This window comes from Hetaerina americana, unplaced genomic scaffold (genome assembly GCF_022747635.1).
Source record: "Hetaerina americana unplaced genomic scaffold, ioHetAmer1.1.p SCAF_107, whole genome shotgun sequence".
NCBI lineage: Eukaryota > Metazoa > Arthropoda > Insecta > Odonata > Calopterygidae > Hetaerina > Hetaerina americana.
In genome coordinates this window covers 303,504-329,721 of record NW_027286148.1, presented here as the reverse complement: position 1 = coordinate 329,721, position 26,218 = coordinate 303,504, and the positions used below count along the sequence as shown (strand labels likewise).

At 38.5% G+C, this 26,218-nt stretch overlaps 1 protein-coding gene across 1 annotated transcript; it reads left to right on the top strand.

Moving 5' to 3' along the window:
* Window positions 1-834: 834 nt before the first annotated feature.
* On the top strand, window positions 835-23,116 carry LOC139700719 (nose resistant to fluoxetine protein 6-like). The gene is made up of 8 exons (XM_071599167.1): window positions 835-1,174; window positions 11,993-12,255; window positions 12,733-12,947; window positions 13,771-13,919; window positions 16,837-17,030; window positions 19,959-20,116; window positions 21,496-21,664; window positions 22,919-23,116. The coding sequence occupies exons 1-8, from the start codon at window positions 835-837 to the stop codon at window positions 23,114-23,116; spliced, it is 1,686 nt and encodes a 561-aa protein (XP_071455268.1).
* Window positions 23,117-26,218: the final 3,102 nt, after the last annotated feature.

The following is a 26,218-nucleotide window of genomic DNA, read 5'->3' as shown; positions in this document are numbered from 1 at the left end:
CGTCTTTAAGTTTTCTTAGAACTGATGGGTGGGTAAAAAGTCCGTATCTTTCAGGATTGAAAGATACCTGAAACTGTGTCACTCTTGCATGAATATTCCAAGCATAGATTAATTTAGCAGGCCTAAAAGAGATCTGGCGAGTATTTGCATGCCCCTATAGAGGATGTGAATCCTTGAAATCCTAAAGATATAGTTTAGTGTTATTGCTAGTCGTAAAAGTTAGTGTATTCTATCGTGTAATTTTAATGTTTATGGCCCATTTTTCCTCGGTTTATTTTTATATGTTTAACTTATCTCTTTCGCTAGTCACGTTACTTAAGGGCAGTATTATGTCAACGAGTCATACATTGAGAAAGTGAGTATTGAGATTTATTCCTGCAAAGGTTCTGAAATATATCACGCTTCGGAAGTATAAATAAGGAACCTCAACTGATTATGAAACTCAGTTAAAACATCAAGCATTCCGCAAATGCCATAACCTTATTTATTGCAAAAAGTGCAACTTCCGCATTTGGAAGAGAGCTAATAAAATCCGTTGAGAGGTGTGATAACTTCTTTCACCTCTTCGACAGAGTCAAAAAAATATCCGTCACATGAGAGAGAACCTGAATCACAGATCGCCCTCCATAATAATTCTCCGAGTTTTCCCTCTCCACGAATTAATTGGTGTTAAACTTCAGTGCTACTTTCGTTTTATTTCTACAAGAACACACAGGTAAATGAAATAGAACAAAATAAGCGGTCACATTTGCGCGTACAGAGCATTTGACACAGACGATAGGACTGCAATAAGTGAAAGAAGAAGCAGCCAAATCTTCCGATCGTTGAATTGAGATGGCGGCGAGGGTCAACACATCTCATGGCGACCGTCACCGTACAGAGTCGCGCCGGGGGGCAATCGCGACCCTGGCCGGGTACTCCTGCATCGCGGTTCTGTTATTGTCAAACTCTTCGGCCAACGGCGAGGTGATAGACCCCCGTGGAGGGGTGGTGACCGCCTCCTCAAGGGTGGGCTGGGTCAACTCCGAAGCCCGACCTCACCATCACATTGCGTCCATCAAGCTGTACAGCGCCGTAGTGGAGGCCCTGGGCCACGTGGGCGGTCCCGGCTGCAGGAACAGCTCAAGGGACCTAATCACCGACCTCGGAAACTTCACCCTTTGGGCCGTGCAGAGTAAGTATACACCCGTCACCCCTCGGGGGTGCGTGTCGATTCCCTGGGGAGAGGGAGGAGAAACTGGGTCTCGAATGGAAACCCTCGGAACAATCCCGGACCTTGAGTTCGCGAGTTACGAGGCCCGACCTCGAATGATTCGAGATATGGACCTCGAAACCGTGTGTGATTGGACTCACGGAAAGGAATTCTCTCGAAGAAGGTCAAATACCCTATCCTCTTTAGCCTCCCTCCTCCCATACTTTCCTTAAGATTTGGAGAAATTAAAAACGTATGCTAGTCAGCGCTTCGTTATTTCGTCATTAGAATTCAACAATTTCAAAGGGTAAAATTTATCCGCCTTGACCGGTGATTGAACCCCTTAATCGAGATTCAAACCCGGTTCCCTCGATGCCCGGTCGACCGCTTTAACCCGTTAAGCTAACGAGGCTTCCTCTTACACTCTGAAATTTTGGGGGTATTTAAGAAACCAGATGTTGTGACGAAATACCGTGCATACAATGTCACAGGAATTCGTAGTATGGGCGTAGAGCCACAGTCCACGAGATTAAAGCATTTTTAACACTCGAGGGTTAAACCCTTCTTGATGAGTTCACAGAAGCTGTAGGAGATGTCGTGACAGTATCTTTCAACGGAGTCATCCACAAATGCGAATTGTGACGCAACAAAGCACAGCCATTATTCGTTTCCGAGGGTACGAATCAACGATTCGACAATAAAGTAATCTCAGAACGCCGTTTAAGCAGAAGTACAAAAAAAGTGAATTTACATACACGTTATCTACACACAAGTACACGGCTTCAAGAGACAAGTAATAACTTTTACCATCTACTTTAATTTTGTTATTATATATATATATATATATATATATATATATATATATATATATAATGAATTGGACAGCAACAAACAATATACTACCTTGATCAAAAATTTCCCGGAATTTATTCAGAAAATTAAAAATACAAGTTTATTCATCTAAATCTATATTGTCCCCTTCAAAGTAATCCCCATCGACTGCAACACACTTATGCCAGCGCTTGATCCAATCCTCGAAACATTTTTTATATTCGGTTTTCGGTATGTCCATCAGTGCTTCCTGCGATTTTTCCATTACTTCCTCTCGGCTGCTAAAACGCGTTCACCGTAATGGTTTTTTAACTCGATTGAACAGAAAGAAGTCACAGGGAGCCAAATCAGGTGAATTCGGTGGCTGTTGGATGGTATTTGTTGCATTTTTCGTCAAAAAATTACGAATAATGATAGCACTGTGCGACGGTGCGTTATCATGGTGCAAAATCCACGAGTTTTCTGCCCACATTTCTGGTCTCTTTCGGCGAATTGCTTCACGCAAACGTCTCATAACGCCCAAATAATACTCTTTGTTTACTGTCTGGCCTTCTGGCAAAAATTCATGATGCACTACACCGTTGTAATCCATGAAAACCGTCAGCATTGCCTTCTTTTTTGACTGAAAACGACGTGGTTTTTTTGGTCTCGGCTCATTTGGTGAACGCCATTCACTTGCCTGATGTCTGGATTGCGTGTCGTACTCATAAACCCACGTCTCGTCTCCAGTAATGATCCTTTTGATGAATGTGGGATCGGATTCAGCCTCGCAAATCATGTCTTTTGCGACGTCAACACGGTCTCTTTTTTGCATGAAATTGAGGTCTTTTGGCACCAACTTTGCTGCTACACGACGGAAACCCAAATCATTAACCACAATGTCTTGGGCGGATCCATAGGCAATGTTCAAGTCCTCCGCTATTTCTCTGATGGTTAATTTGCGGTTATTGACCAACATTTCTTTTACTTTATCAATTTTTTCACCGACTTTCGATGTCGATGGTCTGCCACTGCGTTCATCATCTTCGATTGACTCACGACCACTTCTGAACCGCTCGTGCCACTGGTAAACGACCGTTTTTTTTAGAGAATCGTTGCCGAAACACTTTTCCAACATTTCCAACGTCCGTGCGCCACTAAATCCGTTTTTTACGCAAAATTTAATACAAGTTCGTTGTTGCAAATTTAAATCCATTTCTGCAATTGTAAAAAATCGCCAACACACACAGAGATAGATGTACTCTTGGCTACGTAACTTTTGCAAATGTCAAGTTATGACACTAAGATTTAAAGGGAATATCAACAACAGATGTACCAATTTAACAAAAAAAACAGAACTCAAATCGGAACGATGGGAGCGCCACACGGTGGTTATTCCGGGAACTTTTTGATCAAGGTAGTAGACACACATAAAAAGATCATTCACACGTTATTTCTTGATCATTTCGACGGAATTCTGCTCCGTCTTCATTGGAAGATATAGAAGTAATATAATTAGATTACTTCTATACCTTCCGATGAAGACGGGGCAGAATTCCGGCGAAATGATCAAGAAATAACGTGTGAGCGATCTTTTTATGTGTGTCTATATCGTTTGTTGCTGTCCAATATATTATTCAACACTTCCGTGTTACGTCGACAAAATTATATATATATATATATATATATATATATATATATATATATATATATATATATATATATATATATATATGAGCATATGGAAAATCTGCATAGGAAGGGTGAAATCGGTGCGCTGTACAGCAAAGTTAAATCGTTATCGGGAAGTAAGAAAGGAAGAGCTATGCTAACGGTTAGAGATAAGGCGGGTAAGATAATAGTTGATACAGGAAAGAACTGAGAGAGATGGAAGGAATAAATAGAAGAATAGTATAGTAAAGAACTTAGACCAACAAAGTTAGACATAGAAAAGGAACATGACGTAGAGGAAGACAGCTTAGGTCCAGGCATACTAGACAATGAGATAGAAAGGGCATTAAGGGCAGGGAGATGAAACTAAATAAGGCCGTGGGGGTAGATAACATTCCCGTGGAACTTTTAAAATGCTGAGGAAAATGTGGGAGGAAGAGGCTATATGGGCTGATCCGTAGTATTTATGAGGAGGGAACCTCGCCGGAAGACTTTGTGAGATCAGTTTTAGTTCCTATTCCGAAAAAGGTGAAGGCTACATCTTGTGAGGACTATAGGACGATAAGCTTCATATCCCACGCAGCTAAAGTTGTTCTCAGGATAACAAACAAAAGGATGGAGAGTAGGGCAAATGATTACTTAGGGGATGATCAGTTTGGTTTTAGGAAGGGGAGAGGTACTAATGATGCCATTGCAGTAATGAGATTATTAATCGAGAGAAATAAAGAATACAACCAGGAGGTATCTTCCTGTTACTTAGATTTCGAAATTGCGTTTGATAGAGTGAATTGGGAAAAACTATAATGAGTATTCTGCAGAAAATAGGAATAGATTGGAGGGAAAGGAGGCTAATCCGCAGCCTATACATGTCTCAGACTGCTCAGGTGCGAGTGGGGAACGGGGAGTCCGGATGGGCAGTGTTAGGAAGAGGTGTAAGGCAGGGTTGCCCATTATCACCGTTGCTGCTCAACCTGTATGTAGAGGAAATGATTAAAGAGGCATGGGAAGAACTGGAGGTAGGAATGAAGGTGGGCGAGGAATTCGTAAAATCAGTTAGGTTTGCTGATGGCCAAGCTTTAGTTTGTCAGTCAGCCAAGGGGTTGCAAGCATAGCTGAGTGAATTGGAAATTCAGTGCGACAGGTATGGGATGAGAATCAATATTAATAAAACAAAGGTTATGCGATTTTCTAGAAAGAAAAAGGCCAAGCTTAACATTAGAATAGGAGGGCAAAAACGAGAGCAGGTAGAACAGTTTACGTATCTCGGTAGTGATTTGGACCAACACGGTCAAAGTAGTAGGGGCGTAAGGAGAAGAATTGCGCTAGGCAAAGAGGCTATCACAAGGAGGAGAGAATAAATGACAGGGACGTTGAGTAAGGATGTTAAGAAAAGACTCGTAAAAACTTTGATATGGAGCGTAGCTATGTACGGCGCGGAAACGTGGTCATTGAAGCAGGAGGATAGACGTAGATTGGAGGCTTTTGAAATGTGGGTGTGGAGAAGAATGGAGAAGGTGAAATGGACAGAGAAGAAAACGAATGAGGAAGTACTTGGTATGGTGGGCGAAGAGAGCGGTTTGTTGGGAGAAATCCTATGGAGGCAGGATAAGTGGATGAAGGTGGTATTGACCGGCAGTGAGATGTTAAAGACTGTAATAGAGTGGAGGATGTTAGGCAAACGAGGAAAGGGAAGGAGCAGGATAGGGATGTTGGACGGGATAAAGGGAGGAAGAAAGTACTCAGAGATGAAGAGGGACCTGATGTAGAGTAGGATGTTGTGTTTTGCTAGGGGTCACAAATCATTTCCCCTCTTCCACACACCTACTCAGTGGATCGCAAGACATTTTGTAGATGCATTAGAAATGTAGCATTTGTGCCGGGTGTCTCTTGCGTTCATTTTTATAATTGATCAATGGTTTACCCATTCGGGAGCATTCCAACGCATCGCAGTAATCGAGCCAAAATTTGGTTCCGTAGTCGAAGGTGGGGCTCAATTCGCACTGTGAATTATGGCGAGTAAAATTTCAATGTGAGCAGGCAGTTGGTTCCTTTGTCTGAGTCACCTACCATTTACCCGAGGGATTTGGTGCCCCAAGCATTTTAAAGTAAAAAGGTTGTTTCAATTTCCTATAAACATTCTACATTGGACGGAATTTTACCAATATAATTAGTTCGATTTCGCTGATTGAACAAACTGCCCCCCGCCAACTAATGTCATCCTTCTCAAACTAAGTTATCGTTTAGTTGCGAAAAGAAAACAATATACCCTAATGGTAGCGAACGTTTGCATAAAAATTTGCATCAACGCTATGAAATTCCTCACTTAAACTTTATTCAAATACTAAAAAGTTTATTGAATATTCATGCAATAACGTTATATGCCGTCGACTCTTACACATGACGTTTTCGTTTATGATAAACCTCTTTAAGGATTTTGGAGTCCGTGAAGAAATCCTGTGATCTAATTAAGAAAGATTTTCTCTCGGATTGCACCGGTCGCGCGTTTTTGCGCGAGGATGTAACCTATGATTTAGAAACAGAACAGTAAAAAAAAAAGAAAGCGTAGCAGAGAGCGGTTGTGGAAAAGATTTATTCTACGTATTGCACGAGCTTTTGACGCCAGCTTCTGAAGGAAATATCCTAGAAACCTATTTAACATAGATTGACTTTCGTATAATAAGGGCATCACCCATTCCGTTTGATGCACGCAAGACAGACGCAATGAGTCCATCATCTCGTAAAATATGCATTTCACTTTTTTATATATCCGGTTAGTTCTATCTAATGTCTTGAATGCGCGAGGTTATTATTGATCACGGCTTTATCCACCAAATTCATGTGAGATTTGCTCCCAAATAATATAATGTGACGTCAGCCGAAGATGAAGCTGCATCCGTTTCAACTCCATCATCATTGATCTGCAACCACCATAGGCGATTTCACACTTATTAAACAGCAATTTGATCGGATTTTTTTTGTTAATTCTTCAACCTAAGGCGCCCATTCAGCCTAAATGGTTGCTTAAGGCTCCTGTCTGGAGGGCTCCAGGTCAATTCTAAGATGATGCCACTCGTCATCTTTAGGGAATTAGTTTTAGAACTAGTTTAATTTAAAATTAGAGATGGCATATTCCTTATTCGATTTCATGGACTCATTTTCCCTTTGCTATGAAAATATAACGAAGGCGAAGTGGGAAAATCATTAGGGTATTTTATTTTTATATTTTAAGTATAAGGAACGGGATTCGAACCCGGTCAAGGCGAATGGGTTTTACACGTTTGTAGGGCTGCGTTGTAATGAGAATTAGTGGAAGACTCCGTTATAAGTTACTGTGGCGGCATCTACCGCAGTTTCTTGGAATTTTCCTAGCTGTTGATTCACCTGCCTGCCACACAGAGTTGGCTGGCTTACGGGTTACGTAAACGAACTGGTAGAATTCAACTTCACTGTATCACGCCACAACTTTTGAGGCCCATTATTTCTTTTATCGTAATTTTTTTAAGTTTGCTCATCTCATGATTTGTGTTATAAGTCAATAAATAACTCACGAAACTTAATAGAGAAAATAATAATCAAAGTAACTTCCTGAAATTTACTATTTCAATTTTCGACACATTCACCCTGTACGTTCAGACACCTATTCCATTTCCTTACAAGTCCTTTGTTTGTTTGGTGTCGCTGCCAAAGGGTAACCTCTTGGACTACGGCATCATCATTTTCAAAGCATCGGCAGCCCAAATAATGTTGTTAGGAGCTCGAACAGATGAAAATCGGAACTGCACGATGGTTCCTCCTAACTTTCATAGTGAAATGTTCTTAACTGCTCCTGCGTTTGTTTGCGAAACGTTTTCGACCTATTGTATTACGTATGGATGTACCTTACCTTCGTAGATTAGCCGCTGATAATCATGTCCTGATAAATTTAAAGCAATGTCTTTCATGCGAGAGAATATCATTAGCGGGATTATGTGTAAGAACGTAGTTTCTTGCAAATGCCAGGGGCAATGTTTGGTCTGTTGGGTGTCCGTCTTGCTGGAACGTCAACGTTGCATGGCGCATTCTTGAGGCACCAGGGGCGGTTGGGATCTCTGGCGCCGGTCGAGAGATAGGGGAGAAGAGAGGGAAGTCGAAGAATTGGTGGGATGAGGGTGGGGGGGGGGATTCCAGCACCCAACTCGCCACTGTTGCGCCACGGTGCTCTCTCCTTAGAGACGCAGTCAACCGAAGGTGCCTATGCGGAGCCCCTCTTCCGCTGGGCGAGCCTCATAAATTTTCGCGTCTTGTGGAAAAGTAGAAACTTATGGCGGCCCAAGCTTGCATTGGATAATTTGACGCTTTGCGTAACTTGGATCGATGCCAGAAAAACTTATTTCGAAGAAAGAGCGAGAGTGCTCGGATTATAGAATACGTAAATGATGCGTCGAACAGAAATTTTTGGAAAAGCAAGCACGCAAAAAAGCAGACCTTTACTTAAAGACTAAAATTTCAATCTAATCACGATGTTGTATTATGCTCTAAGGCGTGGAAAATAAAATGCGCCAATACACAATAAATGAAACTGAACAAAAATGCAAACAAGGGAGAGAACAATGGAGAGACATACCAGTTCTGTCCGGAAAGGATCCAGCCATGCAATATTGTGATATAGATAGCCCACCCAGAACAATGAGGCCCTAGTTCCCTTCGAGAAAGGAAGAAAGTTAGAAAGGAAGAAGCGTCTCTTCCAATTCACAAAACTATCGGCAAAATCCTTTTTCGGTATGGTCATCAGCTGCCTCGTGGCATTCGCTTTTATTTCGTCAGCGTCAAGAATTTCGTGTTGCAGTTGCAGAGGATTCGATCCAAGCCGCAAATAATGACCCAGGTTCTCTAAGAAAGGTCATAACTGGAGATAAGTCAAGGGTGTACGACTTTGGCCCTGAAACAAAAGCCCTGTCTTCTCAGCATTCGGTTGACGAGAAAAAGGAACCTGCGACGAGGCAGCTGATGACTATTCCGAAAATGGACTTGGCCAATTGTTTTGAAAATTGTAGGAGACGCTGGGATTGGTGTGTGACATCCCGAGGGGAGTACTTCGAAGGGGACTAAGGGGACCTCATTGTTCCAGATAGGTTCTTTTTCTCAAAATATTGTATGGCTGGATACTTTCCGGACAGCCCACGTAAAAAATCTAAGAAAATAACTAATCAAAGACAGGTCTAAAAGTCACACGCAGGCCCCAGATCATTTTGAGGAAATTCGGGATCCGATGTAAAAACTTAAAAATTTCCTCCGGTTTACAAAATTCACCGCCTTCTAAACCATTCGGATCTACTGAATGGACTACTATCTATATATGGACATCGAATCATAAATCCTTTAAGAGGTAAAACAAAATAAGTCATTACCTTGATCAGTACTCGCCGCCTTGGGAATTTTTAGGGAACTAATGTGAAGCTGGAAATGACAGAAGAGAGGCGCATTATAGTATTTTCTCTAAAACTTATGAAAAATCAAATATTTCAGGGCACCTCCTGAATTCCCTGATCTTTCCAGGAGAACGGAATTCCGCGGCTGACCCAAGTTTTTTCGTTTTTTTCAGGTTCGCGGATATCCAATTTATAGAAAATTGGACCGTTTTAAATGTAGCTAAATGGATTAAAAGTATTACACATGGGCTAAACAGGGTCCGTACAATAAGTATCGGGACTGGTTCCAAAAATCAAATCAATCAATCGTCTGCCGCCCGTCAAAAGCCCGCTGGAAGTCGGTTTCCGGAATACTGTTGAGAGACTTTGTCGTCGCCGCTTGAACCGCCTCGATGGAGTCGAACCGATATAATTTGAGCTCCCTTTTTATTCGGGGAAACAAGAAAAAGTCAGACGGATCCAGGTTGGAGCTGTGCAACGGCTGTGCGGGCTGAGGCAACGTTGCCACGCTGAATTTTGTCAACAGCTAAATTTCCACCCGCGACAGTTTTTGTTCCTCGCTCAAGACTTTCGGCACCAGCTTGGCGCACACTTTCCTCATCAAAGATCCTCTGATACAATGGTGTGGATGGTTCTGGTTCCGCAAGGCCGGTCTCCTCACTGATAAGGGTGATGGTTAAACGCCTGTAAGTGTCCAAAACTTTTTTCACTTTGCCTCCTGGGCATCGGTTCGAGCGGTCGTCGGGCGTCCGCGCGGATCGTCTTCGAGCTTTTGTGCCAATTTAAAACTCTTGTGCGGCTTAAGGCGTCATCCCCATCAGCCTGTTTAATGAGTTCAAGGGTCTCCGACGCGGATATCTCCGAGTTTAACGTAAAACTTCAGAGCGTAGAACGTAAAACTTCAGGGCTCGACGGTGCGATCCATGCTGGCGCGACGACACTACTAACAATCACACGTCACTAAAATCCACCTCCTTTGTCAACGCATGTCCGAAGGCGACTGAACTAAAGTGCCCCTAAGTGGTGGGGGGCCCCTCTACCGAGCCGACCGGTCGGACCCCCATCCACCGCTCCTTTGAGGCTACAGCGAACCAGTCCCGATACCCATTGTACGGACCCTGTAATTTCATAGAGTAGTGAGGCTATTTTTATGAACAAAATTTTAAAATTCGATTCAAATAGAAAGGAAAAAATTCAGCTGCTAACAAATCATATATTTAACTAAAATTTCCGATAAAAGATTGCTAACCACGTCAAAATTGTAGTGAAAGTGTTACTTGAACTTGACTTGCTTTTGGTGGCCAAGGGCAACGTTGCGGAACGATGAACACCTCTCTCTCTCTCTCTCTCTCTCTCTCTCTCTCTTTGATTGCCACAGGTTCGCGGAACGGCCTTGATTAAGAGGTCTGGCACATTCCCCGGGCTCCAAGAATTAGGCGTAAGTTAAGAACTATTAATTCCTTCCCCGTTTTTCCGATCTTTGGTAGAGTTTCGGAGGGAAATCCCTTTGATCCCTTTCTTGACCTGGACTCCCCTACCCTTCGTCATTTCCCACTAGTATTTTACGTGTGTTTCAATCCATTTTCCCTATCCTATGAATTTGTTTTGTTTTCCCCGTTGGGCGGGTTGTCATGGTTGAATGAGTCTTTGCGTGTTTATAGTATGATAGAAATATATAGAAAAAGTGTATGTAAAAAATCTATAGAATAAAAAGAATATAGAAAATGAGATAGATAGAGAAAATGAGAGAGAGAAAAAAGAAATATGTACCACCAATAACATAGAGTGCCTCCATTATACCAGATCCCAACAATAAACGCTCTTTAAAATAAAAATCCTCAGAAATTTCTTGGCGCCCAAATCTTTCCAAATAAAAAAACCGCAGACGCTCTCCATGCGCAACAAATACTTTCTAAGGATTCGATCTCATAAGTATCAAAGATCCTCAAAGATCATTAAAAATTAAATATTCCAAAAACGAAATTCTTTAATTTTAACTGAATCTATTTGTGAATCGAGTGAACATCAAAAATTAAATATTTCCATATACTCCAGTTTTCCTCATAGTTATTGGCATAAGCACTTTTTTCAGATTTAGATTATAATGCAATTTACCAAGTTTTACCGGTAGAATTTCAAATTTTCGTAGTGATTGCATGAAAAGAAACGTTTGAATCATGCTGTTAGTCCTGAGAAATTATGATGGTTATTTTATATAGTAATAGCTGAAACGCTCTTTGAAATTCAACATAGAATATTATAACGATTACAGTTCATGTTTATGGCTATTAAACCATTAATTTTTACCCAACTGCGATCTTCTTATTAAAAAATTATTATGCTTATGACCTGAAACAAAATGTTTCGTCTTTTGCCGTTAAATAATGCTTAAGGTCCAAAGATATTCTTTTGCTACTCACCTACTGGTTGTACATAGGCGTACTGGGGTTTACCATAGAGTTTTTCGGCGTATTCTTTCAACGTATTGAACGTAATTAAAATATCTCAAGGTTCCGATAATTAACTCTTTTATGTCTCTAGTAGTATGTACAAAATTTTATTTTGTATTCACTATTAGAATACATAATACAGAACAAAGTGTTATGTTCGCCAAACCATCTTGCTCCAAGATTTCTCACCCCAAGAGAGGTTCTGGTTCAGAGAGTATTCTTCTTTAATGACCTCGTCATTAAAGAAGAATACTGTCCTTCTTAAATCCAGAAAATACTATTTTCCGGGGATGGGAGTAATAGTGGGCAGGGTTATCTTTACTTTACTGGCACTTGTAGGGGCAATGGGAGGAAGGCACAAGTCGGACCCGCACGTCCTTCGGCACGAGTGTAGATGTACCACTCGTTGTCGAGGGGTGAAGACGCCAGTGCCTCAACCGCCGTTTCCTTCTCCCACTCAGTGTTTGACGCGTCGGCCAAGTTCCCCGGAGGATACGTCTCGGGCAATTACTACCGCCTGGGGGACTTCGACGAGTGCCTGGGCGTGCAGGTGGACGCCGGGGAGGAGGTCCTCCGGGGGCAATACTGCCTCGCCCGCCTGCACCTCGAGGAGAACGAGAAGGCGCGGAAGAGGCGCCTGCACCAAAGGGCGCCGGAGACGCCCCCCCTCGACCCCTACGCCCTAACCTACCCGCCCAAGAGCTCCGCGTGGGAGACGATAGAGGTCAGTACACCACAGACCCTTCCAACTCGCCTTCAGCCTTCGCCCCACTCCGCCCCTCGCTCACTTGTTGCCCTCTTCTCAATGACGATTCGGTTCCATTTATCAAGAGCGTTTAGAAGATATGTCAAGCATGAAAAAGCCCAAGGAAAAAGAAAAGTGAAAATTTAAGAAAAATCAAAAAGAAAACCTTCTCACCATTCTTTCCTCCAACTCACCCTTCATGCCATTCAAGATGCATAATCACTTCCCTTCCCTCTTCTCTCATTTCCGTACGCTCTCACTCCTCGACCAAATCTTTCATTAGGTACCTATAATAAATATCTGTTTATGCAACATTCCCTGTCTACTTCAAATTTACCTCTGCTACCCACACGTTTTCCCCACCTTATTCAATTGTTTTTTTTCATTTTCATCCTGTACAAAACCCAGTTTACATGAGCATGGCAAATAAACATGCCCACAAATCTTCCATTTCAGTTCAAAGGTGACCGGTCGAAACACAGGAAGGACTGGGTCCACTGGGCCTTTTGCATTCCCTCCTTTTGCACGGCCCATGATTTAGAACGGGCTCTCCAAAGAGTTATCCCCGAGATGGGAGAAGAACTCGGAATGGACATCGACATATCAGTTGATCCAAAATTGTGCCAAGTGGAGACGTCCAAGCCTTGGAACATGCTGGACTATGCATTCTGGTGAGTTCAGACCTAAGCGTTCTTTGAAATTCTTTGAATGAGTTTATTTCAAAGTATGCCTTGCAGTTCTGCGCCAGGTGGACCAAACTCGTAAATTTAAAAGTACTTTTCCCGGCAAGACCAATATTTCCCATCCAATATGCGTTGTTTTATCCATCACTTGAATTTGAAAAGAGACTCTCGCATTGGGAATTCAATGTTTAGCCTCTATCTTGACAGCATTTCAATGTCTCCACACTAATTTTTCTGGCATTAAACCCATTTATTAAAATTCAGTTGAGGTAGAAAAGTCATTACCTCGATTTTTTATTCAAATTGAGTTCATATACATTGAGAGGAGTTCTTTGAGACTTCCAAATTTTTTATGTCTTCCTCACTTTTTTACAAATTAAAAAAATTATATGAATTTACAATAAAATCTTTTTGGTATACGTGACCACATAGGTAGATATTAAAATCAATTAAATTGACTAATAATAGAAAGGATTAGCCTTTCACTCAGCCACGTATGCAGAGTGTTTGAATTCATATTTTCCTTTCAAAGAAATTTTTTAACACAGTCTTTATGTAAATAGATGGAAACCGCTTGGATTAACAAATGATATAAATATGTACCTACACCAGGTATTACTTGACAAATTTAGCCATCACCTATATGCACTCCTCCTAACAATAATGGAAGTCGGTAAATATAATGATCGTCAACTTAACAACTCATGAATATAAATCAGAAAGTGTCTCAAATTCATCTCTCATTGAATTTTCACTTTCAATCATTGCAAATTTTTGTAGTAATTAAATTGACCTTCCATTTCAAATATAGTGCACTGGTGGGAACAATGATTCTTCTGTCATCATCAGCCACATTTCTGGACATATATCTGGGCCCGTCTTCAGAAAACATCAGGAAAGATAAAGGTATGGCAAAAAAGAGCATTGAGTATGACCAGGCCAAAGATATTCCCAGGCTAAGTAATACGTTCGAGGTTTTTTGAGGTTGTCGTTGATTAATAAATTGTACTATACTTTATGTGTAAACTGTTATTCACCGAAACTATTATCTTAAGGCTTAAAACTCGATTCTTACATGTATGGTAAGTGATTGGTGTGGAGTCTTAATTAGTCGATATTATGAATTAGTTTGGATTTCCAATTTCAGTGCATAACATTTTCCTAAGGTCTCCAATAGTAGCAAAACGTAATTTGGGAAGACAGAAAGTCTTTCCTTAGCACTCAGCAATGAGCAATCTGGTCAGAAAGGCTTCTTCTGTGGCGTGTGAGGTCAAGGAGGAATGAGTTGTAGTCGGAATAGTCTAAATAAAGTATAATGCGAACGAATCAATGGAAAAAGTCCTCATGGAATGATTTTATGGAAAAAAGGCTGCGGCGTTTGAAGTCCCTCCTTCAAGATGTCGCCAGTTCGTATCCTCAAAGCGAGCATAAAAGTTCAAGATTCACCATGGAAGAAAAGTTGGTAATACCTAGCTGCATGGATTAAATTGATTGCTCAAATGTGTTTGATCAGTTTATTTATCTTAATAAATAATTATAAGCGATACCTCGATGATCAACACAATCAAAACACTTTCGCCTGTTTTGAATGGATTATTGGCAAGCTCTTGCCATTAAAAGTTAGGAATCCGGTTTAATATTACAAGAAACTGCCAAGATGAAAATGACAACATTTTCCCACAAAATGCCGCCTTTTATAACATTTATTCTCTTCGTAGTACAAATCATGGAAAGGAGGAAGCCAGGGGCGACGTAATGGAATTTTTAATTCGAAATAACGTATTTCACTGGTTTTGTGTGTAATTTATTAGAATTCAAAGCAATGCTTCCATGCCTAAGGGAATAAATGAATGGAAAAGATACCGCGGAACTCGATTCCAACTTTGTCACTCGGTGTTTCTTGCAAGAATAAGAAGAACAATGGTATGTGGGGAAAAAGGTAATCTGCCGAGGAGAGAGCGCCTATTTGTGGATCAGATGTGGACATAGATTGTGCTGCAGTATATATCAGCCTAAGGAGAGCTTGATAAAATATTCTCGCCGATGTGATGATATATTTTAAGAAAAGGCACGGTCAACAGTGCTAAACTCTTGCGGATGGGCATTTCAATTAAGCCCTTGAGCTACCAGTTAAAGGCCGTGCTAAAGGAGTTGAAGTGTGAGGAAGCGATATAATACAAGGTGTTTAAAGATTAAAATCAAATTCTCAACATTTGTGATTCAAAGAAACTGCGATAGACGCCGTAGCGTTAACCTAAGCGAAGTTACCTGCTGGTGACCTTGAGAATAGGCGAGTATTTCCCGGTGTCCATCTCGTTCGCCTAAACTGGAATCGGGTTCCGGCAATTTTGACCTTTGCGAAGACTTTTGGCACCAAGTGCAACCGATTTGCCATGAATAGTAATTCTGTTTATGATATCAAAGTATCTATGATACATATCTAAACAAACAAAAGAATATGATATACTTTTTGTTTTTAGCAGTGAATGCAAGACTGTGAAGGAAAAATATTTTAAGGAAAATCTTTCTGACATTTTCTTCAGACCTATTTTGAGCCACAGGTACCTTTCTCCTGACTACTACTTTCCAGTTTTGGGGTTACACCACATGCCTAGTAAAATAGCACGCTATATCGAGTTCATTATGATAGAAATGAATGCTTAAAAAGCACACATATACCAACACAATGTGAGTGTCCTTTAAAGTGTTATCTATTTCATTTGTGTTCTACTGTACCATCCAAATATTAAACTGCTCGTGTGAGTGTTTCTATATCAATAGTATATATACATGGAAATAGATATAAGGAAAAGGGATAGGAACACATATGAAAGACAAACAGGAGAGGTGGGGAAGAGACTGCACAGGTGCAGACGGAGAATGGAGTCGGGATGGCTGGTGCTCTGCATGGGAGTGAGACAGGGACACTCATTATCACCAATTCTTTTCGATACATATGCTGAGGAAATGGCTGAGGCATGAGAAGGGTTGGAGACTAGAGTGATATTAGTCGTGGCACTCATTAAATCAGTTATATTTTATAATGATTAAGCATGAGTTAACAAATCAGCGAAAGTGTTAAAATCATTCCTCAGTAAATTGCAAAATCAGTGTGATATTTAAGGATTGACAATTAATCAAACAGAAGTAATGAGAGTTTCACGAAGTAGGAATGCAAAGATAAACATTAAAGTTGGGGGACATACAAGAATTGTAAATTGTAGAGAACATTGTTAATTAGAACAGATGGGACTATTCAGCTATTTAGGAAATGGTATAAAAGAAGAGGGGGAAAGTAGAAAGGAATTTTTTTTTTAATAATTGATTTTGGATAATGATACTATTTTTCAAAGAGGAGGGACTCCATGGCAGGCACTTTAAATGAATACATAAAGGAAAAATTACTGAGAACTTAATTTTGAGGTACAGTTATTTATGGCTCAGAAACTTGATCATTGAGGTGAGTGGATAAGTAAAGAGTGGAGCATTAAAAGATATATGTATGAATAATAAAAATGAAAGTGAATTATTTTTTTTGTGTCTTAAACAGGTATTATATCCAATGGATATGCTATGTCAATGTCTGTGAATATTAATATGCTTGAAAGATATTATTCTGATCATTTTCAAAATATTGTTTTATTTCACACAAATTTCGTCATTTCATGGACACAATCTTTAACTGCAGTTAATTGCACATTATAAAAATATTGAAGCAATCTTTTCAGCTTTGAGAAATATACTTGTACCATTCCACTGGCACTTCACTGAACTGACAATGGGCAATTATTTTTTTTCTTCACACTATTCAGAATCATGGATCAAACAAGCCCATAGATGATGCATCCACTCATTCCACTGCCCATTCACTTTGCAGGTTTTATGACAAATTTGCTGCTTTGCTTTTCTGTTAAGAACAACCTCATCCACCTTCCTAGGAAACGGGAAAATGTTGGAGGTCTCAATGTCATGTTTGGCATCCGTTTCATCTCCACAATTTCCGTCATGATCTCACACAAGTTCATCCATGTCTTACTGGGACCACTACAGAATTCGATCTTTGTAGAAGAGGTGAGAAATTATTTTGGAGCTCTAATTGCAAAATTTTAAGTTTTGCATTTCATAGAAATTTAACTCAAGTGATTGCATCAAAACATAATTGGTAATAGAATCAAACTTTCTTTTATATTTAAATCAATATTATGACTCCCATCCTATGCATTTTACCTGTGTATATTTAACTTTTGCATTTTTGACTGATTTAATTTTACAATTCTGAAAGTTTAATTAATTGTTTACAAAAATGTTTATGTGTTTTGAAACATTTAGAGTCTATCTACTATAATTGGCAGGTAAGTTCATTTCATATAATTATTTCTGTACCCAGTTTTCAATGTTAAGCATATGAACTAATAATTAGTGGCCCCAATTTCTTTGATTCCAATGCCAGTCCAATTTTCAATTTTAGTTCCACTTCTTGGTTCTTGACTTTTCTGGTGAATGGATCAGTATCACCCCATCAACAGTTTCAATACTAAATATACGTTTGTTCACCTTCGAAGATACATCCCCCTAAATAGAAGTCATTCAAGCTATAGTTAGCCAGTCAGACAAGGGATCACCAACATTTCTGGTTGCATTGGAAATTCATTTGAATGAGAGCGTCAGGTATGAGATGAGAATAAATGTAAAAAATTGGTTTAAGCAAAGGGATAGGCAAACATGATGCCATAGCACTAATGAGGTCACTAATGGAGAGGAGCATAGAATAAAATCTGGAAGTATTTGCTTCCCAGATTTTGAGAAGGCACTCAGTATGGTAAATTTTGTAAAATCAATGAATGCATTGCAGATAATAGGAGTAGATTGGAGAGATGGGAGACTTATCTGCAACCTGTACATGTCTCAAGCTGCTCAGGTGCAAGTGGAGGATGGAGAGTGAGGATAGGCAGTGTTAGAAAGAGGAAAAAGGTCAGGGTTGTCCATTATCACCTGCACTGTTCAAGCTGTATGTGGAGGAAATGATTAAAGAGGCATGGGAAGAACTGGAGATAGGAATGAAAGTCGGTGGGGAATTCATGACATCAGTTAGTTTTGCTGATGACCAAGCTCTATTTTGTCAGCCAGCCAAGATGTTGCAAGCATTGCTGAGTAAATTGGAAAGGACGTTCAAGAGGTATGGGATCAAAATTGATATAAAGAAAACAGATGCTATACAGTTTTTGAATAAGAGGAAGGCTAAGGTAAATATTAAAACTCCAGAAACTAGAGCAGGTAGGGCAGTTTACGTACCTCAGAAGTGGTTTAGACCAAAATGATCAAAGTAGTAGTAACATAGCAAAGAAGTTTTCACTACAAAAAGGGAATTGATAACAGGAATATTGGTGAAGGATGCTAAGAAATAGTTTGTCAAAATTTGATATGAAGCATGGTAATGTAGAGCATGGACAGATATTCAATGAAGCAGGATGATATGCATGGATTAGAGGCTTTTGAAATATGAGTTGGGGAAGGATTGAGATGGTAAAGTGGACAGAAAGGAAAAGAAATAAAGTGCTAAGTATGGTGGGGGAGGAGAGAAGATTATGGGAGAAATCCAAAGGAGGCAGGAAAGATGGATGCAGAGCATTCTGGTTGGCAATGGAATGTTGAAGACTGTGATTGATACTGGAGAGAGCATTATAAGGAAGGGCTAGAAATAGGATTAGTAATTTTGGATGGAATGAAGGGAGGAAGAAAGAATTTGGAATTGAAGAGGGGCTCTTTGTAGCATTGGAAGACAGGTTGTATTTTAAATTGAGTAACTTCAGGCATGATGTGGTGGAAGTCAAACATAATGAATAACTGATTGAAGTACTTTTCCACTTGATAAGTATCAAGTGGAAAAGTGCTTCAATCAGTTATTCATTAGGTTGTATTTTGTTTAGAGAGGCAAGGAAACGTATTGTTGTACCATTCTATAAACTGTGTCCAGCCAAAAACTACCTTGACTGGTGAAATACTAATAATAATAGGATTTATATGCATTTTTATGAAAATTTGCATACCCTAAACACATTTCTTGTGTTATTTTTTTAAGTTTTAAAATTAAATGATGATTATGAAACATTTATACATACATAATAAATTTTTCATGACATATTTAATAAAACTAGTTAGATAACGGTTATTTTCCAAAATTCTATAACAGTCATGGTTGTCATATGAAGCAAATATATAATGCAAATAAATAGACAAATGGTAATTTCCGATAATTTGACATGATTAAATTTTGCTTCATTATATTTCATGGCCAAAAAATGTTTCTCATATAGAGGCCTTCAAGTAAGTGTTTTTTTCTTACTTCAATCAGTAGAACTGAATGAGTTTTTAAGGTCGCAGTTTCCAGAGATGTGCAAATTGAAAATTCCTTCTTCAGAGGTGGATGTGGGGTGTTGAGCTAAATGTTATGCCACTAGGAGACCTGATGAAGAAATAAGGTATTAGAATTTCAGGGACTTACAGAGCAGAAACTTGATTGAAATGGAAATTTTCTTTCAATGAATTCCTGAAATTTGGGAAAAAATAGGTATGATATCAAAATGTCTAACACAAGTACATAGTTACCAAGAAGCAGACAGTTGAAATAGTTTCTTTGCTTGAGTTTGCCAACTACTTCTATTAAACTGACTGTTTCAGAAAAGGAGAGTATTTTTGAAAGTCTGTATATAGAGTAGAGAGTGGTAAGCTTTTCATAGCTAGGGTACCAGTATGAACAATTCTAAGAGATGGAGAGGATGTAAATCATTTCCTGTGGACAAGTATCCAACTTCAATTTCAAGTCCCAACTTCAATCTGAGCAGACTAATCAATGGCATCTCTTTGGCATTTATTCCATTTGCCAGGTACACAACTCTAATGCAAAATTTCAATTCTGTTGGTGCTATATAATGTCACTTCAAACAATGTTAGAGTTTACTGGCTTTGTAAATCTTGGAATAATATCTTTTTTTCTTTCAGAATAATAGGAATCCACTGCATGCATGTTTCCTCCATGGAGATCTTGTTGTTGACACTTTTTTTACTTCTGGGGCATTCCTTCTAGTCTACTTTTTAATGAAGGAGTTGGAAAGGAAGAATCATGGAATCTTTATGATTTATGTATTCCGTTATATGAGGTTAGTTTCTCAAAGGATAACTTCCTAAACCTCCAGGTAGACAAATTCCTATATTCCAATCTGGAATCTAGAAAAAATTTAACTCCATAGAATAAATAATAATTATAATTAATCCTAAATTCATAGGAACATATCGGTTCATGAGTTTTACATTTTCTTTTGATCACAATCACAATCTAATATGAACATTAAAAGGACGCATTGGTAAATTATGAGCAAATGAAGATTGAAGTTGGCTCTCACTCATCCAGAATTGATTTTGCTAGGGTAGAGATGAACTAGGATGGCCACAAAAGGTTCCCATTTTTGTACTATCATGAAAATTATTATAAATTATAAGTATATTATCAGTTAAGATAAGGTTTTGGATGAATGCAATGGTACAACGACAATTTCTTTACCCTCTTGCAAAGCACAATCTGGTACGCAACACTACAACAAGCCCCTTTTTAATTTTGCATATTTTCTTCCTCCCTCCATTCCGTCCAACATTCCCATCCTATTTCTGCCCCTTCCTTGTTTTCCTAACACTCTCCCCTCTATCACAGTATTCAACATCCCATTTGCAATCAAAATACTATGCATCCATCTTCCCTAACTCCATTGGATTTTTCCCAACAGTCCCCTCTCCTCCCCTACCATGCCTAGCACTTCCTTGTTTGTTTTCCTTTCTGTCCACCTCATATTCTCCATCCTTCTCCTCATCCACATTTCAAAAGCCTTCAATCTATGCCTATCATCGTACTTCAACTAACATATTTCCATGCTGAACCTAACTATGCTCCATATCAAAGTTTTAATGAGTCTTTTCTGAACATCCTTACTAAAATCCCTATCATCAATTCCTTCCTCCTTATGAAAGGTAGGTAATATGTAATCAGAGAAATAGCCCTTAAAAACAGTGCACAAAACTTTGTTCACAACTAATTTTGTCTACCATGGGTGTGACAGACACACATTACATTGCATTTGTGCTAAGCTCCCAAGTCAGAATCCCACTCATAAATATTCACTCCTTGGGCTTGAATCTAATCATGGGACAGTTTCTTTTGTTTCTCCCATTGCAATTATAATTTTAAGTTTTAAAGTTAAAAATACATAATAGGTACCTACATAACTCAAAACTACTTACGACCAGTTGGTAGGTAGGCCTGCAGGTAATGAGATTATTTGTAGTCGAATTCTGAAATTTCAATTGAATGTGATCACATGGTTTGTGAAATAATTTAATGATCATTCTTTCAAAAAATAAAACGGGGAATCCTTCAAAGTTTCCTTAGATTATTCACCAAAGCTATGTATTTCCATCATTTCAGCTGATTGATTGATTTTTTTCTATTCTTGCAAAAACTAAATTACTGTCCCATGTTCCTTTGCAGATTGACTCCAGTTTTCATGTTCCTGGTGTTTTTTTATTCCACCCTCTTAAACAAGATTGGGTCTGGTCCACTCTGGGAGAAGATTATAGATCCTGAGAGAGAGAGATGTTGGGAGAATTGGTGGACAAACATGATTTATGTGAATAATTATGTTAACCCTGAAAGGATGGTAGGTAACTACCTATTGAAAAATTCAATTTTTTTCTATTGACTGATATTTTTGTGAAATTAAAATAACTCATGGCTTGCATAAAGCTTATTTGTTGCATTGGGTGTAGCTTAGGGATCAAATTGAACATCATTAATTTCATATAGAAAAACAACATCTCAAACTGTACCCTTGAGCAAAAATTTTTCCCTGGTTTTATATTGATACCATAATAACATTTCACATACTTTAAATAAAATACTCCTGAGTGATGGTGTCCACAGAAAGTGTGCCAAAGGGTCACACAGCCAGTGCAGTCATCTGTATGGACACTTCCTCTTCAAAATCCTCTCTTCCTAGGGTCCAATTCCACTTTAATGTAATTACTAATTAGTTAGCTTGATGCAGTGGCTAGTGTATAGCTTCCCACTCAAAGGACCCAGGTAAGAATCCTGGTGGTGGCAGAGTTTCCAGTCTAGCAAATTCATAACCTGTCCTTTATGGTGCAAATGACAAAGTCTTGATTTCCTCTCCGGAGAACTACTCCTAGAACAAATTATAATTTATAAACATTGTCCTCAATGAATCAGTTAGCATTAGGTGATAATGCATTCAATTTTACTAGTAGTGTTTAAGCAACCAATGAGTTCTATGAAGAATTATTTTGGATTACCTAGGAGATTTTTTCTTTATCAACTTTGTTGCCATTTTAATGCTCCTTGTAGGTATCTACTGATCAACTGTGCATGCACAGATAGATGTGCAAGCCAATAAAGAGATTAATAAAATACCAAAAATCCAAAATAATGCAATGATTGAAAAAGAAACCTTTATTCACATATGATTATCATTCCATTCCCTTTTATGCATATTACCTTTTTATAATTCACTTGATAGTGCTGATAAAAAACTTCAATAATTCCAAAGAACTATCCATTCAATTAGTAGAATATAAACTTAGACTTAAAATCAATAAAAGCCCTTTAGCATTCATTTTCAGGTGTAAGATCCATTTAAGGTGTAAGTAATGTATTTTCAGCTGGTTCTTCTTCATTAATTCACTTGATTCCATGGAGAGTAAACTTTGATCTTGGCTGAAACTGCTTTAGCAATGAATTTTATGATGTAAAGAACAATATTCTGAGCACCTCACCAGTCAAGTGGCCAACAGCATTGTATGGAGGATAAACTAACATGTGAGCTGCACCTACCTCATGCATAAAATGACCTCCTGGGTGGCTTTTAATGCATGCTCTTTCTCTGAATTGTTTGCAGTGCATGAGTCACTCTTGGTACTTGCCCTGTGATACGCACATGTTTGCCTTGAGTGTCCCCCTCATCCTTCTGCTCAAGAGCAGGCCTCGCATTGGCATCATCCTGCTGTCCATCGCAGCCATCCTGTCTGCTGTCATCCCAGCTATTATCACGCTGACTAAGGGACTGGATGCCACACTTCTCATTTACCTTGAGTAAGTGAGTAGACAGCAGCAGTAAAGAATTTCGTTTGTTCTTAGGCAAATATCTATCAATCCTATATTGCTACGCTAAGGTTGAGGCTAGACAAGATACATATGATTAAATAATAATTTACGTGAAAGTCTTTAAAGAGTATATACTTGCAATGTATAGAGATAGGACCAACATTTCTAGTTTTTAGTACTCTAAGAAAAATCATCATTGAATCCTGATTTTTAATGAAAATTGGTGGAATAAGGAAGAGTAAGGGCAGATAAGCTTTAAATAAGATTTAAACAGATTTTACATTTATGTGGTTTTTATTTATGGGCTATTTTAGTAGAAAAATTTTTAAAATTCAAAATTAACTTTCAAGTTATTTTCCATATTTATCTCTAAATAAGTATGTATATCAACTTAAAATAAGTAATTTCAAATAAAAGTATTAAAATTCTCAATGAAGTTTTATCGTTTGGTGAGTTTTTCTAGAATATTTCAAGTCTAATTTTACCCATAAATGAACTCAGCCATGACAAATGCCAACAGGAATGAATATTTAAACAAGCCATATGTGATTTGTTTACTTTTATGATAATATTACCTATTCTATATTTCTCCTGCAGTTCTTTCATTTTGAATGCGCAAGGCAACAATGAATTGCTACTCAACATGTACTATCCTACACATACAAGGGCCGGACCATACATCGTGGGTCTCATCGCAGGATATATACACTATGAACTCAAAATTAATGAAAGGAAAGTGTCAAGGGTATGACTATTTTTATTAATTTCCATTTTATCCTTCAGTGAACTTCCATTGTTCCTTGGGCTTGAATAGCCCACCTATTTCATGTTATCTTTACAAAAGTTTTAGCATCAATTAATAGTTAATTAATATCAATTAAAATTTCTTAGAAATTACTACATGATTAGAAATGTTTTAAATTCTAGTGTGTGTGTGTAATAAAAATAATCAAATGAAAGAACAATATGGCGTCACTGAAAAAAAAATTGAGAAAAACAAATTAAATAGGATTCACATATTACCCAAATGTTGGTTGTAAGGCCACCTTCCATTACGGAAAGAAGGAACTAAGGAGAAGTTTTCAACAGGAGAGGACAAGAGGACGATGATGCTGAATGGAAGGGGAAGGTAGGAGGGGTTTCGAAGGGATAAGATTGGTAGGGGAAGGTCTGGAAGTGTTTGATTAATATGGAAGGTTTTGGGAGCACAGAGTAAATGAAAATATCTGGAGGTAGGGATGATTAATGTCTGACAATAATAGCTGGCTCATTCCAGGAATCCAAGAGCCAGATGTATGCCTAGTCTACGGTCTTGAGTTAGAGTAGAGGGTGGAAGGGATGCTAGAATAGTGACACTATAGCATTTATCCAATGGAGTCATATGTTGGGAAATGTAGTTTGGCATTGACAGAATCCTAAACAGGGAAGAATTCTTAAATGAGGAAATGACACACACAGTTCCTTCTTTCCGCAGAGGAAAATGATCTTGACACCAAAAATTTTGGACTGTGGGTGAGTGTGTTTTTATGTGTTTTTTTTATATTTTTGCTGGCTAATGCCATTTGCATCTTGCTCCTTTGGTTGAATTACATATGCAATATTTATATTATAAATATACATATATGATATTTATATGTGTATTTATTATATATATACATATATGTATATGTATGTGTGTGTGTACATATATATATATATATATATATATATATATATATATATATATATATATATATATATATATATATATATATATATATACACGTTTATATAATTATATATATTTTTTATAATTATATATATATGCATGCATGTATATCTATATAAATATATTGAATTGGGAAAACTAATAAAATATAATGCAGAAAATAGGAATAGAGTGAAGGGAAAGGTGGCTAATCCAAAACCTGTACATGCCTCAGACTGCTCCGGTGCAAGTTGGGAATGGGGAGTCTGGATGGGCATTGTTAGGATGAGGTGTTAGGCCGGGTTGCCCATTATCACCTTTGCTTTTCAACCTGTATGTAGAGGAAATGATTAAAGAAGCATGGGAAGAACTGGAGGTTGGAATGAAAGTGGGTGGAGAATTCGTAAAATCAGTTAGGTTCGCTGATGACCAAGCTTTAGTTTGTCAGTTAGCCAAGGGGTTGCAAGCATTGCTGAGTGAATTGGAAATTCAGTGCGACAGGTAGGGGATGAGAATCAATATTAATAAAACAAAGGTTATGCGATTTTCTAGAAAGAAAAAGGCTAAGCTAAACATTAAAATAGGAGGGCAAAAACTAGAGCAGGTAGAACAGTTTACGTATCTCGGTAGTGTTTTGGACCAACACCGTCAAAGTAGTAAGGACGTAAGGAGAAGAATTGCGCTAGGCAAAGAGACTTTCACAAGGAGGAGGGAATAAATGACAGGGACGTTGAGTAAGGATATTAAGGAAAGAATCATAAAAACTTTAATATGGAGAGTAGCTATGTACGGCGCAGAAACGTGGTCATTGAAGCAGGAGGATAGAAGTAGATTGGAGGCTTTTGAAATGTGGGTGTGGAGAGGAATGGAGAAGGTGAAATGGACGGAGGAGAAAACAAATGAGGAAGTACTTGGTATGGTGGGCGAGGACAGGGGTTTGTTCGGAGAAATCCTATGGAGGCAGGAAAAGTGGATGAAGGTGGTATTGACCGGCAGTGGGATGTTGAAGAGTGTGATAGAGGGTAGAATGTTGGGCAAATGAGGAAAGGGAAGGAACAGGATAGGAATGTTGGATGGGATGAAGGGAGGAAGGAGGTACTCAGAGATGAAGAGGATTAGAGTAGGATGTTGTGTTTTGCTAGGAGTCACAAATTATTTAATTAGTAGCTATTTCCATCCAAAAACCTACCTTAACCGGTAGATTACCTAATAATAATAATAATATATATATATTATTATGATATATATATATATATATAATATATTATATATATATATAAATATATATATATATATATATATATATATATATATATATATATAAAATATATGTATATATATATACATATATATATATATAATTATATATACAGGGTTCATCCGGAAAATAAGCTTACTGACTCCTGG

Bases quoted from the DNA above. Each gene is read 5' to 3' on its own strand.
- LOC139700719 (XM_071599167.1), top strand. From the start codon at position 835: ATGGCGGCGAGGGTCAACACATCTCATGGCGACCGTCACCGTACAGAG. The intron at 12,948-13,770 runs GTGAGTTCAGAC...TTTCAAATATAG, and splicing joins ATGCTGGACTATGCATTCTG to TGCACTGGTGGGAACAATGA. The intron at 13,920-16,836 runs GTAATACGTTCG...TTCACTTTGCAG, and splicing joins CAAAGATATTCCCAGGCTAA to GTTTTATGACAAATTTGCTG.